At 36.1% G+C, this 16,637-nt stretch overlaps 1 protein-coding gene and 1 long non-coding RNA gene across 2 annotated transcripts in view; one reads left to right on the top strand and one right to left on the bottom strand.

Annotated features, from left to right (window-relative positions):
* DHX40 (DEAH-box helicase 40) overlaps positions 1 to 8,935 on the bottom strand; it is a 41,348-nt gene extending 32,413 nt beyond the window's left edge. The window contains exons 1-7 of the mRNA XM_006218001.3: positions 8,684 to 8,935; positions 7,674 to 7,841; positions 6,339 to 6,484; positions 4,734 to 4,853; positions 4,306 to 4,533; positions 4,028 to 4,094; positions 2,933 to 3,064 (exon numbers count right to left, since the gene is read on the bottom strand). Of these exons, the coding sequence (XP_006218063.1) occupies positions 2,933 to 3,064; positions 4,028 to 4,094; positions 4,306 to 4,533; positions 4,734 to 4,853; positions 6,339 to 6,484; positions 7,674 to 7,841; positions 8,684 to 8,795 (973 nt within the window). The 5' untranslated portion in view covers positions 8,796 to 8,935. The remainder of the gene's footprint in view (positions 1 to 2,932; positions 3,065 to 4,027; positions 4,095 to 4,305; positions 4,534 to 4,733; positions 4,854 to 6,338; positions 6,485 to 7,673; positions 7,842 to 8,683) is intronic.
* Positions 8,356 to 12,031, top strand: LOC140686390 (uncharacterized). Its single transcript, XR_012060167.1, has 2 exons — positions 8,356 to 8,815; positions 11,699 to 12,031. It is a non-coding gene; the product is annotated as an uncharacterized lncRNA (long non-coding RNA).
* The last annotated feature ends 4,606 nt before the right edge of the window (positions 12,032 to 16,637 follow it).

Raw genomic sequence — 16,637 nt, 5'->3', positions numbered from 1 at the left:
TCAACATACGGTACTTGCCCTCAAGAAGTTCACAATCTCATCGAGGTGATGAGACAATCATAACAAGATAAATGGGTTAAGTGCCACAACAGGGTACAGTAAAGCACAATGAGGTTCCAATGAAGAAGAAATGAAAGCCAGTTGTGGGGAGGGAAAACAGGAAAGGTTTTTATGGAGTTGGTTGCACTTGTGAAACAAAATAGCAGGATTTTGACCAGCAAAGAGGGGAGAATGAGAGGGAAAGAAGGAGTTCAAGTTCAGGAAATGGAAATACGGAGTCACAAAAAAAGGTGTAGAGGGAAAAGGCATCAAAAATAACTCTTACATTTGAGAGCCTGATGGAACATCACAAAGTGGAGTAGGGGTGGGTAAGGAGGACTTTAGCCCAGGGAGCAGTTCATATAATCTTGGTAGAAAGGAAACCACAGCACCTCTTCACATCTGACAGATGAGAATTTATGTCAATTATGGAGATATTGTAAGATCCCCTCTAAATCAGTCAGCCACCCTCATGGCTATTCCAGAAATAAGAGCAAATATAAAATATCTACCCCATAATTTTTACCTATTCACTAAACCTAGGTATGGGTCATTTTTGAACTCCCTTCACTAGGTTACAACCAAGAAACCCTTCTTCCCTCTCCTCCAAATCCAAGTTTTCTGTTCCTGAACAGGAAATAACATTAAAATAGTGTCTCTCCCAACCACCCAAGGTAGCAATAATAAAGAAAATAAATGCTGTATTGTATTAACCAGGCTTAAAAAGAAAGCTTAAGATCCCAGGAATCTGCCACCTTCTCCTTAGTTCATCCAACTCTGCCTCACCCATTACTTAGTACCTCATCAGCTCCATCTGAATGCCTCTTTGCATGGTTACAAACCACGATAATAAATATTATTATGCTCATAATGAATTATCAACAGCTCACCCTTAGAGCGCCCTTGGACCCAGAAAGGAAACTAAAATAAATAAACAAAATCCTTCAATAATGGCTCTACTTACACCCAATCCCACACCTTTTCAATTTACACATATACACCAACAAAGAAAATCACATACACTAAGAATTCAGGCTGAAAGCTGGTTGAGTCACGTTTAAGGATAACGAACACCAAGTTATTAAGCTGGCATTTTAATTCAGCTGGCAATAGAAAATAGCTAAAGGTACCCAACAGGAGACTGACACAATCAGAACGGTGCTTTGGGAAGATTATGCTCACTATGGCAGGTAGGATGGTGAACTAAATCAGGAAGAATAATTTAGCAGGATATACTAATAACTCAGGATAGCAAATTAAGGATCCCAACTCTAATGATAGTAAAAAAAAAAAAGGAGAAAAAAAAAAGGAATCTAGATGAGACAAAGGTAAAAGAAAGCCTGTAGGAGTTGCCACTTATTTGAATTATATGATCTAGGATGACATGATGCACAGACCAAAAAGCCCCATGAAACCCAGTAGGTATAGAGTGCAGGACAATGAACTAGCAACAGCTTCCAGAAGTCATCACAAAGAAGTGACAGGTAACTCCTAGGAGCCAACTTCCCCAAAATAGAGAATTTTCAGAAAACAGCAAGCTAAGGATGAAACCTTAGGAAAAGTCACAGTAAGAGGGGAACAACGGTCAGGGAGGGTGGGAAGGCAGCAGCCTTAGAGAGAGTGGACAGGAGAACAAAATAATTAAATATTATCCTGGACAATAGCATTTAAGAAGGAGACTTTTCATTATCACAAAATCAAAATGCAAACTAATAGAAAAAAGCCATGAGATTTGAGAAGTAGGAGGTCACTAGCAATCTTAAATAGTATAAAAACTGGATTTCAGGAAGATAAACAAGAAGCAATGGGAGATACAGAACATTATTTTCAATGGGGCAGTAAGACACAAGTAAGAATGAAATTATTTACTTCACATAGAAAAAGGAAAAAAATATATATATATAGTTAATGGTTAATAACAAAGCAACTGTAATGGGCTTTGAATTACCTTACCAGTTACAAAGTAACTTACAATAGAGTTAGTAGCTCAAATCTCCAAAACACAATGAGACCCTTAAATATCTCATAATTATCCTAAGAATCCCCTTAAAGATGTAAAAATCTAAAAATATTGAGAGCAAGGGCCTAATATCATCACAGGAGAGATTTCCAAAATAGCGTGTGGTCTCTGGTTATTTACCAACACATATATTTCTAAACTTTTTTTGTTAATATAAGGATAAGAACCACCCACCTAACAAAAACAAAAATACACATAAAATATAAAAACGTTTAAATGTTTTTTGTATTACATTCAATGTTAATCCCAGTCAAACTCCAAATAGACTACGGTTAACTTCCCTTTAGTTTACAAGTCAAATTACATAATAAAATAGCTTTGCAAAACAAATTCTAAACCTCATTCAACAATATTATGAACAAATATTAGAATAAGAGTTTGCATTTATTCTTTGAATTTATAAAAGAACATCTTTCTTGAAAAGGAGACTAATGTGTGGCTACTTAAAAAGAAAACTACATACTAGGTTATTTCATGTATCTTGATATATAAGATTTCTAGAAATTCTGTAGCAGTGACAAATTAGACTTAACTTATAGTACTACTATCAAGGAATTATAGTCCTAATTTCAAAAAATTACCAACAACACTTTTGTTCTGCAGGGAGAGGACACAGACCACTCTTAACAACAGTAAGAGGGATGGCTGTCCACGGCTTTTTAAAAAGACTTCAAGAAAAAAATCACTTCTCTTAAGGGATGCTGGTTCTCTTAATGCTCTGTTTCATGACCTGGCTGTTGGTTACAAAGGTGAGTTCACTATGTGAAATTCATTGACCTAAACACTTACATCTGTGCACTCTTGCATATGTATGTGATTATTCAATAAAAAAGCTTTTTAAAAATCAAATTTTCTGTTCTAGTGAGGAATTACCTGTTGTCATAGATCCATAACACGGCAATATTAACAAGCCATCTAGAGTGGTATCTTGAACATCATAATCATAATCAACTGACTCTGCCATTTGAAAAAGTAACTCACAACTTTTTTCAATTTCAAACTGACCTGAAATGAGGAAAATAACGTCAGCAACTGAACAGCAAAATTAACTTAAGAATAAAAAAACAGGATTCTAGATTAATATTAGTTTTGCATGATAGTTATTCTAAATCTCTCATCTGATCCGAAGTCGATAAACACATAGGTTGTACCCACGTGTTCAACAATAAAATTAGAAATAGAAGAAACACCAGTTTCCAAGGAATTTAAATCTCTAAAAAAATTAAAATATTTATAATCTTCAAGACCTTCATCTTGTTGGTATGGTATTTGAAGAAGATTCAGTAAAGTTAGTCATTAACATAGGGGAAGCTAGTCTAGGAGATACTACATTTAGGTTTTATTTCAAAATACTTAAGTAATCTCAAAAGAGCAAAGAGATTGTTACAATGGCTCACTTCTGACATCAGTACAAGGCAGAGTAGGAGGTGAGCCATGAAATGACTCATATCTGTTAGAAGGATGCTGCTACTTGAAGAATCACACTAGTCTGAGATTTAACTTTTCCATTTTTGACCTCCAAGAAAGGCTAGTCTATGAGACATGAATTCCACACCTTATGCACTGCTACCACAGAGTACCATCTCACCACTCAAATAAGAAAGGAGCTAGTAGGATGTCTTTGGGAATAATGAAATTAATCATTCAGATCCAGGACTGTTCAGTGTGGCAACAGTTCTATATAAAACAGAGTACCACAAATATTAATATTTTGTCATTTAATATCTTTCTATTGGAAGGTCAGTGTGTTTCACATGTTTACTAATGAGACTGGCGTTTTTGGGGGCAGTGAGGAATTATCTTATATATCTTATAATACAAATAATATCTAAAGCTACTCAGATAATCTTAAAAACCTAGGGTAACGTGAGTAGAGCCTAGATTTCCCAACAAAGGTAACATTCTATCGTGATGTCACATTTCCTTCTTACAAACAGTAAAATTTTAAACCTGATACTGAATGCTCACCAGTCAGAAAAACCAAGATGTCTCCAGCCATTTCATTCAAATGAATATCCATGGTCACTTTCACAATCTAAAGTAAGAAACACAAGCATAACACACGCTAGTGGAAACATAATCCCCAACCTCGACCCCCACCCCCACCACCTCCCCTAGTTCCACAAAATTAAATTTGGTCTCAAAAATCCTAGGACCTAGGGCTGCCATTAAAATAAAAGAGAACAAATAACTTATCAAACTACTCAATCAATTAGAATCATATATATAAAAAAACCAAATAATACCGCTTGAATATATGCAGTATTTTCTCTATCTCGTGGACCAATCAAATTGCAGAATTTTTCCCTGACTGGATAAAGTCTTCCAGGTATATCGAATATTGGACAATTTCCAAAGAATGCAGAGAGCTTGGCTAATTCCATAGTTGCTGACATCACCACGACCTTTAAATGCTCCTTCCTGTTAGGAGACTTCTCCTGAAATAGCTTCTTCAGTAAACCAAATAAGATGTCCTGAAAAAAAACGTAAATTTCTTGTAAGTCACAAGTATACCTAACAACCAACTTATTTTAAATATTTTGCTCACCTAAGCAAAGAATTCCTATTTGGATAGATTAAAATGTAAGTAAGAGAATGCAATTCACTATACAGGACAAAGCTACCCCCAAAAAGTAAACTGTCTAATGAATAACCAATATATTAAAATACTCACTGTAGTTAGAGTTCTCTCATGGGCTTCATCCAAAATAATGACACTGAACTTGGTAAGATTTGGATCTCCCAAAATATGTTTCAATAAACATCCATCAGTCATGTATTTGATTGCTGTATCCTAATGTTCAAACAGCAGAGTACATCAATAGATAGATAGATAGGTAGATAGATAGATAGGTAGATAGATAGATAGATAGAATGAATCACAGAAATTCACCTCTGCTGCCCAAACTAAATTTCCCCCCAAAATGTAGACAGTAAGTGATCAAACTAATCTGACTAAACAAAAAAGAACATAAAATAGTCTAATAACATATATCTAATAACATGCATGGTAAATTATGAAACTTATAATCTATATATAGACAGGAATAAGGAATTAAGGTGGATGTTCTGGAATAAAGCAACAAAGGTGACCAATAAGGAAACATAATGAAGTCAGTGGAAAGTGGTTAAGATAATGCAATGACTCCAGGTGAGCAAGCTGTGGGAAACAATGAAATGGGATTCATCTCCCTGTCTCAGCTGCTATTTTAGAGGACTTAGGAGAAAAGGCAAAGGAAGTGGTAAGGTGTATCATTTTCTCTTACCCTCTTGTTCCCTGCCCATTTTCCGATTACAAAAATAGTGTCAGTTGACTAGCATTAAAACAAAGGGCGAATAAGGTCCAAAGGTGAGGAATTAATAGCAGTGACATACATAAAACAAGGGGAAAAGGAAAGAACAAAAAATTCCCACCAGTGACCACTGGAAGGCAAAGATAGTATTTTAGGGAGTCATTCTTTGCACTATTGATGGTCATTCCTATTCATGACCATATGCAAATCAGTGATTGCTCTGTATCTGGTACAGGATTAAGAAATCCTGTGGGAATGTAAACAGTAACTATGAACTATTGTCATGAATACAGAAGATGCTCAATAAGTATTGGCTTACCAATTTTGTTAAGTTGTCAGTTTTCCATTGACTTCAAGAATACAAACTTATACTTTATATGAACCTTGAAAACATTAACTAAATAAGCCAGACACCAAGGACAAAATACTGTATGATTCCACTTATACAGGGTACTTAGAATACGGAAATGCACAGAGACAAAGTAGAACAGACATTACCAGGGGCTGGGGGGAGATGGAAATGTGGCGGTACTGTTTAACAGACACAGTTTCTGTTTGGGATGGTGAAAAAGCTCTGAAAATAGTGATAAGTTACACAGCACTCTGAATGTACTTAATGCCACTGAATTGTACACCTAAAAATAGTTTTTAAAAATGGTAAAAATTGTAAATTTCATGTCACGTATATTTTACTATAATAAAAATTTTTTTAAGAATACAAATGGAAATTACACGCCAAGGATCCTCACAGCTAAATACATAAAATAAGAGACCTACGAAAAATCAAGATAACTGTCACATAAATTAAGGGAGAAGGGATAAATTAGACAACACAGAGCTAAAGCATTAACAATGGGCAACACAAACTAATTCTACTCAGAGGCTTTGTTTCTTTAAAATATAAATGGGATTTTGAAGTTAAAATCTTTCATAACTTTCTCCACTCTTTCTATAAGTTTACAGTAGTTAAATACAAACTTCTGTACCTTAGAGCTGCAATCATCAAAACGAACTTGGTATCCCACTTTGGATCCCAAAGTGCATTTCATTTCTTCAGCAACCCTCTGAGCAACAGATATGGCAGCTACTTTTCGTGGCTGAGTCACACCAATCATACCATGTTGTGAAAACCCTATCAAAACCAGAGGTAAAAACCACAAAATGTTAACAACTGCTTCCTATTAGAGCTCAACTGTTTCTGGTCAATCAGTACAAACCGTTCAAGTGTTTCTAAAAGAAAACTGTGCAAATTAACAACACACTGTATTACATTTGCGCCATGGAAATTTAAGTATAAATTTAAAATAAGAATACATATTAATAACCATTCTAATGTACATATTTTAGTTTTTTTCCAATTTCAATCTGAAGATTTAATCTAAAGAATAAGCCAAAAATTTTTAACTCTTAGGAATCTAAAATTTCACACACATCCTATAATAGAAGTTTAAATATACAACTTTTCGTAGATTCTACAGGCTTTTTATTACCATCTTAATATCTCTGAAAGGGAGATGCATTTTATAATTGATGACACCTTTCTTTATTAATAGTATGTAAAATAGTGCTATGTCTTAATAGATGGCAGATTTGATGCCTTAGAGTAAGTTAATATAAGCTAAATTTTTTGGTGTTTTTTTATATGAATAATATCCAACACACTTTTGCTCTGTACCAAACTTTTTTTAAAAATATATTTATTGTCACTTTTTTTTTTTTCGCTGTGAGCTACCACAAGATCTTGTATATATTTCCCTGTTTATCTAGTCTACATTTTGAAATCCCACTCTGTCCCTTTCCATCCCCTGCTCCCTTGGCAACCACAAGTTTGTATTCTATGAGTCTTGTACCAAACTTATGATAGAAAGTTTTACCATGAGGAAGGGAAAAACACTGTAAGGGTAATTTGTTTAGCTGGCTTGGTGTTAGCAAAGTCAAGTAATCAACAGTTACCTGATACAGCTCTAGAGAAAGAACCAAGAAATGTCAGTGGTAGATATCAATATAATCCCTTCTCCCTGAAAATTATTTCAATACCCAATGTTTAATAGTCTACTGCATGACAACCTTATTTTAGAGCAGAGAATCAACATCTACCTATAATTCTATTTGGAATTATAATGGTAATTAAAAATGGAAAACCTGCCATCTCAGCTAATTCCTGCATCCAAAATAAGACGACAAAGAAGCAAGGAAGATGCAGGGAAAGTGTGCTAAGAGAAGAACAGGGATGTAAGAGTTTGAGTAATACAGAAGTCCTATTAGCTTTTAAGAGGATATTTTAAAAAAATATTCCCAGTGTTATCCCAGAATAAAATTACCTGCTTCATATAGATATTTTGGGAGTTGAGTTGTTTTACCACTTCCTGTATTTCCAGTAACAATAAGGAATGAATTCTCCCTCACAGCTTGAATAAGCTTTTTCCTTTGTTTTTGAATAGGAAAAGTTGGAGTAGTTCCTCCCTCCTGTGATGTGCATCCTTTCTCCTCTGTAATAACAGAAAAAAAAAAAGAAACTGTTTAATTAAAATGCCTGTAAAGATTTCTCTGACTCAGTCTGCCAGAACTGAAAAGAGAATGACATTTCTTGAAGACAATTTCAGGGCTGGCAAGAATTAACCCATGACTTCTCAGTTAAATCACTTACATCCAATTAGCAAGTCCAGAGCAACTTTTCAGTGAAATCTAACAACCTGAGCATTTACTAATGCATGACTCAAAGTATCTGACAGAGTAAGCCTAGCACAAGGCAATGTATTTGCAAGCATACCTATACAGAAGCACAAAACCCAATTTTATTAAACAAAACCCAATTTTATTAAACAAAAACTGGAACACAGCGGAAAAACTCTCAGCTGAATTAAAAGCCACCTGTGTTTGCTTCTGATTCATGGTTCAAGTTAGGTCCCTGTTCAGAGTGACTGATATCCCAGAAGGCCAAGTGGTGGGTAACCATGGAAACTGGCTCCTGGAAACTGGCTCCCTTCATACCATACCCAAAGGCAGGCTGGCGGCCCGACGAAGGGGCGGGGTGGGGGGGTGGATGGGTAGAGAACAAAGGCTTTATAAGCCTGTTTAAGAGCAGAACGCGTCTCGGCGATGGGGTTCACTTTTTTGTCCCCCAGTGGGGTTCTCACTCAACTTGCGTCTGGGACCGCCCCCCTCTAGACCAAAGTGCTCACTGGACGCAAAGTTCGCCTCCGGCTTGGAGGGCGAGAAGAACGATGCGCCCCTCACCCTACTCTTCTCTACCTGCCTAAGGAGGACTTTTACCCCCCTAAACCCCATGCCATAACTCCCGTTAGCCTCCGTAGTGTCCCGCCGACCGCACCTCTATCCGCGATGGAAACAGCCGAAGGCCGCTCTTCCTGGAGGTCTCTTGAGCGCTCAACCTCCTCCTGCCGCCTTGGCGCCCTGCCCGCGACAGCGGGAAACCGGGACATAGACCTGGCCCGGAGCGGAGGTGAGCACGTCCACCGATCCAGGGAGATGGGAGGGGAAAGGAGAAGACGCGCCCTGATGACGTTGAGGTGTTTACTTCCGCGCGTGCGACTCGAGCGAGGGGAGGGGGAGCTGTTTGATGACGTGGCGCGCGGCGGCAGGAGAGCCACCCCGCCCCGCGACAGGGCGGCGAGCCGAGGGCCCACCCACGAGTGTTTCCCGCCATCTGCCCGCGTGCTCTGAGCCTTAGACGGCGAAGCCAGACCCGGATCCGGAAGGGCCCTCGCCTGTTTCTCTTCTTGGGCGCAAAAGGGCCAGGCGACTCCTTTCTTCTCGGCCACAGTGGTCACTGCAAGCCTATCCTGAATTTACACAGCTGAAGTGATATGACCCTTTGCCAGGAGCTGGAACCCTCCTGGAGTTCAGCGTTCCACAAAAGTCTCACCTTGCTCATCCTAAAATGGCCCGTTCAAGGCACACAGCTAATGAGTTGCAGAGCTGAATTTCTAGTTCTACAGTGTCCAGGACTTAGGTTCCCCACACTGTTCATTTCCTTCATGGGATCCTGCATTTTAATTTATCTCTGTGTTTATTTTCTTCCCCTTTGCCCCAACCATAAAAACGCAAGGGCAGCAACTTTAGAAAACCATGGTACACTCAGTCCAGCAAAGTGATTCAAAGTGGGCCGTCAGTATTTGAATTTGCTGAATGGGTGAATGAATGATTGATCTCCAGAGATACTGAGCCCACTTAATGGTTGTGGATTTCTTGGAAACCACAAAAGCTGAAAAGTTAAACAGATATACAACAATCAGGTGGGGTGACTTTTTCAGGAAAGGTACTTAGGGAGGAGATCTCTCTGTTATAGAATCTTATGATTTTGTAACTGATGTCAATTGTAACAAAATCAGTGCAAGAAGATTGTCTCTTGGACTTTTCAACTGTTCCTGCTGTTAGAATTGACCAACACTTAACTGCTAAAGAAGACAACTCAAGTTGTCACTTTACATTAACTAAAGGCCACTATTCTCCCATCTAACCAGGCTTCAAAAGATGTCATTGGCCCCCAAGATTTTCCTGTGCTCATTAAAAGTGTATATATACCGACTCCTTTTAAATGGGACTGATTAACATCTCTTAAAATGCAAATTTATCAGATGTTGAGTGAGGGCAGCTTTCTAACAACCTTCATATCTCCAAAACCTGGAAACTACAGGAATAAATCTGGTAATAGGAGAACGTCTCAGATTTCTCTCATCCTTGAAAGGAATCTCCCAACCTTCTGGATTCTGTTAAAAATTCAAAATATTACAAATCAGAAAAATAAACCATAAAGCAAAACTACATTTGTAGTACAGGCAAGGTATCAGTGAGTTCAGGGTAAGGTATTTCAGTGGCATAATAAAGTCACTTTCTAAGAAAATGAGCAAATCATTTCAGACCAATGATAGTTACCATTTATTGAGCACTTAGCGGTCAAACATTTGATATAAATTGTTTTCATTTATTCCTCACAAAACCCCATAGAGGTGGGTTATAATCAGTAGTTTTCACATATGGGAATCAAGGCTCACATACTTGCTCAGGACAACAAAACAAAGAGATAATAGGACTGAATTTCAAAGCCACGCTAATAACTACTATACTGTAATGCGAGATAGAATTATCTAAGTCTTGGTGGCTAATATATTTTCTTTCAATATTTATAAATCAGCTATTATATCTCCATTCTCATATGAGAACCACCTAATGAGAGTATCCAGAATAAAACCTGTAAGCCAAGAATAAAGAAAAGTAAAAGTGAAAAACTCAAATATCGTTTAACATTGTTGATTTTAAAACCAAGGACGTTTAAAACATGTTACCATTAATAACCATGTGCTCAGGGCTATTGCACACTGAAAGATCAACAATTATTTCCTGCCCAGTGAGTTTACAAATTACAAAGGCAAACTGAAAATAGAAAATACATGGATTGGATTTGAGAAGAAAGGTCAGTGTTTCAAAGGAAAAAATTCAGTGTTCCCAACAACAGTGAATCTTTCCTGTTATCTTTGGGTCACAAGAAAAACCTGAGACAAATGATATTCAAAGAAGTGTGAGAAGTATGACTTGCACCCTGTTGCTGTTGCTTCATAAGCCATCTTTCAAAATGTTCTCAAATCCAAGCAATCTGCTTCTGAGCATCAGAAACACAGGAAGGAAGCTCAATATTAAAGATTTACAAAAGCAGAATAGAATTTTTTAATCCTCTTCAGGAAAGAAAGGAGAGTATAGAACCACTGTTATAATTTAAAAGAAAAAACTGGAGCAGAAAGGAAAATTATCAAAGATATTAACACAATAAAATCCAGAAAGTTAAAAACACCAGACAAATGACAGTATGCAGAAAGCTAATCATAACAAGAAGGCACAGAGAGTGAGAAATAGTGTTAAAAGTACACCATATTTTTTTAATCCACGAATTTGACCAAAACAATCGTTGTTTTGGTAAAGAGAAGCACATAGGAACCAGATTTTAAGTGGGTGGGAAGAGAATTAGAGAGTAAACTGAAAATGTACTTAATGCATTTGGTTAGACTCAACTAAGGTAAGTGAATGGAGAGAAGAGAATAGCCAGAAAAAGATGCCGCTGCTACAGTATATGTATGATGAGTCACAGTCAATGGAATTATTGGGGTACCACTGAAGTAGGTGTGTTTTGGAGAGCTGAAACACAGAGGTACTAACGAAGGAGAAAAAGCAAGTTCATATTTTGAGAAAGGATGTAGGACTGGAGGAAAGAGAACAAACTTTTAGCCAAGGCAGGTATAATAACTCTACCTTGTGGCAGATTTGTATCCCAAAATATGAATCTGATTGTTCCTCCATTATTTCCCTCCTTTATTTCTATCTCATTTGTAAGCCAAGGACCTTCCTTCCTCCTCGGCCCTCACCAGAGCAGAAACAAAGATCCAGAGTCACTGCTGACCTGAAGGCCAAGATAGGTGCCTCCCATGCATGCTTGCAGAACTCGTTATTGTCTGTCTCCGACAAATGAGATGGAGCCTAGGGACAGCAGAGAAAAGAGAGATTGTCATGAGAAAGGAAGAACTGATCGAAGGAATCAGGAGCTCTCAAAGTAGGCAAGAGAAAGAGGCTCTTTTGTTACAAAGTTCTGGTGGAAGGAATTCAAGAAGATGAGCCATCTAAAGTGAGGACCATTCCTCCATTAAAAATAAATTAAAAAACCAAAGCCTATGATCACTTAGTCATTTAGCAGTCCTGGATACATAAAGGCCTGGAACAAGTGGGGAGCTCTTATGTTCCGGGGGTAATGGAGGCATAACGAAGAACCTCAATCCCTAAACTGGGTAGTTAGACGGTAACAATAGGGAATTTTCCTATGAGTGAGGTAGGGGACCCCATGCCACTGTTACATATGCTACTAACTCACTTCTAGGACATCAGCAGTTTGGGCATTTAGAGGGAAATAATTACATGTCCATACCATAGAACTTATAAAAGTATCCACGTTTCAGTTCAAAAGTAAAAACCATCATCACACTTTCTCCTCTTTCTTCTCTCTTTTTTGGTTTTAAGTGTCCAGATATTAAGATTTGAGTATCACCAAGCAATCATTAAATCATTCATCAATGATACTATTTAATTGAAAGCTTAATGATAATTGAGATACTTTTAGTCATTGTCAGTGAAAACTGATGCTTTACACCTATGCATATAATCTTGCCACAATGTGTGTGTCCCATTATTCTATTAATAAAATAGGACTTCTTTCAAATAAAAGCTCAGTGAGTACTTTAACTTCCTATTCATTCATTCATATGTTCACTCAATAAGTATTAGAATCTACAGCTATATTATGTACCCTTTTTAATAGCCACACAGAGGGATACAAATATGTATAAGAGATGATCATTACTTTCAATGAGATTAGAAGTAGTCAAGGAGATAAATATTTAGAGGAGGAAGAACTAATAGAGTAATCAGAAAAGGCTTCTTGAAGTTAGTGGCATTTGAACGGAGCTTTGAAAGTTGCAAAGATTTCAGTAAATGCCAGGGAAAAATCCTGGATAGAAGAAATCTCACAAAGACACTAATAGAGTGACCAAGATATTATTAATTATGAATGATTGAGAAATCTGCAAAATTAATGTCCTATCTCTGGCGATGGTCTCTGTAAATCTTTCACTTGCCTGAAGGTGGCAAGCTGGGTTTATCTGAGAAACTTCAGCATAAACCTTATTTGAAGGAAAAATGAAACATTACTGTTTTTCTGAGGGGAAAAAAAAAAACTTTCATTGACATTTAACTTGTAAAATTGAAAAGTGAAAAAGATTGAAATTACTAACATAAGTTAATCATTTAAATACTGTACATATTTAATATTACTTATTTTAAAGCACATGGATTTTATATTGCAAGTACTTTACATTTTAATTTTAAATTTTTATTGTCCTTATTGATTTCTCAGTTATGATACAGTTTTTTCATAGGAGAAAAAAGGAGCTTATACTTTTAAGTATAACCATTAAAATCTATAGTAAGTCTATGTATAAGTCTTTTGGAGTGTAGTAAGTTTTATTGAGACATAATTTCCAAATAGTAAAAATCATCCTTTTTAGTGTATAGTTGCATGCATTTTATGAATTTTGCCAAGTGCATATGGTGTGTAACCACTATTATAATAAAAATATAAAACAGTTACATTACTCTAACATACTTCTCTGTGGTCAGTCCCTTCCTTCGCCCCTAGCCCCTGGCAACCACTGATTTGTTTTGTCTCTATAGTTTTGCCTCTTCCAAAATGTTACATGAATAGAATCATAAAATTTGTACCCTTGTTTGGTCTGTCTTCTTTCATTCAGCAGAATTACTTTGAGATTCAGCTATAGCTGAATATAGCTGTGGTGTGTATTAATAATTCAATCATTTTTATTACTGAGTAGTATTCCGTTGTATGGATGTACCACAAGTTGTTTATCAGTTCATTAATTCGGGGACATTTATGTTCTTTTCAGTTTCTTGGTAATTATGCACAAAGTCACTATAAACAGTCACATGCAGGGTTTTGAGTGACCATGTTTTCATTTCTCTTCAGTAAATACATAGGAGTGGAATTGCTGGGTCGAACGATAAATGTATGTTTACAAGAAACTGCCAATCTGTTTTTCCAAACTGGCTGGTCCATTTTGCACTCCTGCCAAACATGTATGAGAATTCCAGTTGCTCTGCATCCTTCCTAGGGCCTGATATTGTCAGTTTGTCTGTCTATATTACCCATTCTAATAGGCAGTGGTGGGATGTCATTGTGGTTTTAATTTACATATCCCTATGACAATGATGTTGAACATCTTTTTATGCATTTATTTGTAGCCTGCATATCTCTTTGGTGAAATGTCCATTCAAATCTTTTGTCTACTTGTGTGTGGGAGGGAGGGGTTACTTATTTTATTATTAAGTTTTGAGAGTTTCTTATGGATTCTGGATTCAAGTCCTTAATCAGGTGCTTTACAAATATTTTAACCCAGTCCATGGCTTGACCTTTAATTTTCTTAATCGTGTCTTTCAAAGAGAAGAGGTTTTTAATTTTGATGAAGTCCAATTTATCAATGTTTTTCTTTTGATTGGACTTTTGGTGTGATACCTAAGAAATCTTTGCCCAATTCAAGATCACAAAGATGTCCTTGTAAGTTTCCTTCTATAATTTTATAATTTTAGGTTTTATAGTTAGGTTTGTAATCCATTTTCAGTTGATTTTTGTATATGATACAAGGTACGGGTCAATGTTGTTTTTTTCTATGTAGATGTCCAATTGTTCAGTATCATTTCTTCACAGGAGAAAAATTTAACAGAGGAAGAGACTCACCCTTTTAAATCATAGTTAAAATCTGTGATTGGTCGTATTTGAGAGCTTTTTTCAATTTTTTGTTTTTCAATTTTTTCATTTTTTTTAGAGATGAGGAAACTGAGACCTTAAGATCCCCAGTGACTTGCCCACGGTCATACAGCTATACAGAGGCAGAGCAAAGTCCAGGGTTCAACTTTCCAAATTTCAGGCTATTGCCTTCTCTGCCAACTCTTTGTGGCCTCCCTATTGAATAAGTCACTAACTTTATTTCTATTTTTTAAATATAGATTTTGCTGCAACTATAAGCTTTTATCTAAAACTTCATTTTCACTGCTTTTTCTAGCTACTACATGAATTTGACTAAGCAGAATTAAACCCAGTTTCTACAAAATACCTCTAAGCTTTATCCAATGCCACTGAGTTTACAAATCTCATCACAAAATAAATACACAGGAAGGCAACATAATCTAGACAAAAGAAACAAATCTAATTTAGTAACCTAGGGATTACTAAAATGCTGAGATTTTAGTTGATAATTCTAAGATTGCACGTATGCATAATTTTTTACTTTACATTAAATTAGCTACATCTCCTTTCATTTAATTGTAAATTAGACAGAAAATTCATCTCTTTTACTACCTGGGACTTCCAGCAAACCTGATGAATTAAATCTGAATGATCCCACCTTGCCTTATGCAACAATAACACATGTGTGCTTGATAAAATATAAGAAAGAGAAAAATCCCTAGATGTCAGAAACAAATAGGGAATGCAAATCTATCTACAGGAAAATTAAACACTGTTCTGTGGGGACAGTCTTCTGTGAGGACACGTTTAGGGTGCAAGGACTTCTCATAGAGTAAACATCCCCTACTGTAACTGAGCTCACAACAACAACAAATTACACGTCACATGGAGAAACACTATCATGAGAGAGGTCAAGGAACCCGACAAACAGGAAAACTACCCCTAGAACTAGAAGTAATAGGAAAATCTGAAAGAGACTGTAAAATAAGTGTTTTAAATTATTAAAAAGATTTTTTAAATAGAACCATAGTGAAATAAGAGAACATTACAAAAACAAACAGGTAGGCTTGAAAATGTAATAAAATTAAATGTCAAAAAAATTAAAAATATATTCATGGAAATTAGAAACTCAGTGGACACTTTAAACAAATCAAGAGAAAAGAATAAAGTAGAAGACAGGGCTGAGGAACTCACCCAGAACGTAGCACGTAAATGTGAAGAGATGGAAGACGTGAAAGAGAAATTAAGAGATACAGAGACTAGAATGAAGAGACTGAATATATATTGAAAAGGAGTTCCAGAGTCATAAAAGGGGCAGAATAGGAAAGAAGCAATATCTGAGTAAATAATCAGTGAGCCCCAAACAGGAGGAAATAAAAATCATATATGCCTAAACAAAGTGAAACACAGAACACAACAGAAAAAGAGAAAATCTTAAAAGCAACAAGATAAAAAATATTTTGTACAAGGGAATAATAATAACATCATCAGCAGGTTTCTCATTTAACAAAAATAGAGAAAAGACAATAGAATAACAGGTATCACCACATTATTAAGGAAAATAATCGAGGTCTGCACTCAAAGTAACATTCAAAAGGGAGACTGATGTTAAGATATATTCAGACAAATACTGAAGTAATTTAATAATAATAAATTGCTGCTTAAAATATGCTCAAGTATGTATTTCAAGATGAAGAAAAATGAAGCCAGGAAAAAAGCATTGGCTATAAGTCCTAATTGTGAACAGTAAAGTTAGTTAAAAAAAAAAAGTAAGTATTTCTAACTTGAGAGAGTTTGTGAAAAAGTGAAACCTAATTACTATAATAACATGAATGACAGGAGGGTTGCAGCTTCTAAGATTATGTATTGTTTAAAAAAAGGCTGAGGATATCTTAGACCCGGTTGAATGTGTGTGTTATAAATTTAAGAGTCAACACTGAATGAAAAAAAGAAAGTGTTATATAAA

Source organism: Vicugna pacos, chromosome 16, assembly GCF_048564905.1.
Source record: "Vicugna pacos chromosome 16, VicPac4, whole genome shotgun sequence".
NCBI lineage: Eukaryota > Metazoa > Chordata > Mammalia > Artiodactyla > Camelidae > Vicugna > Vicugna pacos.
Note: the sequence above shows the minus strand (reverse complement) of the source record. Positions and strands in the feature narration are given on the sequence as shown.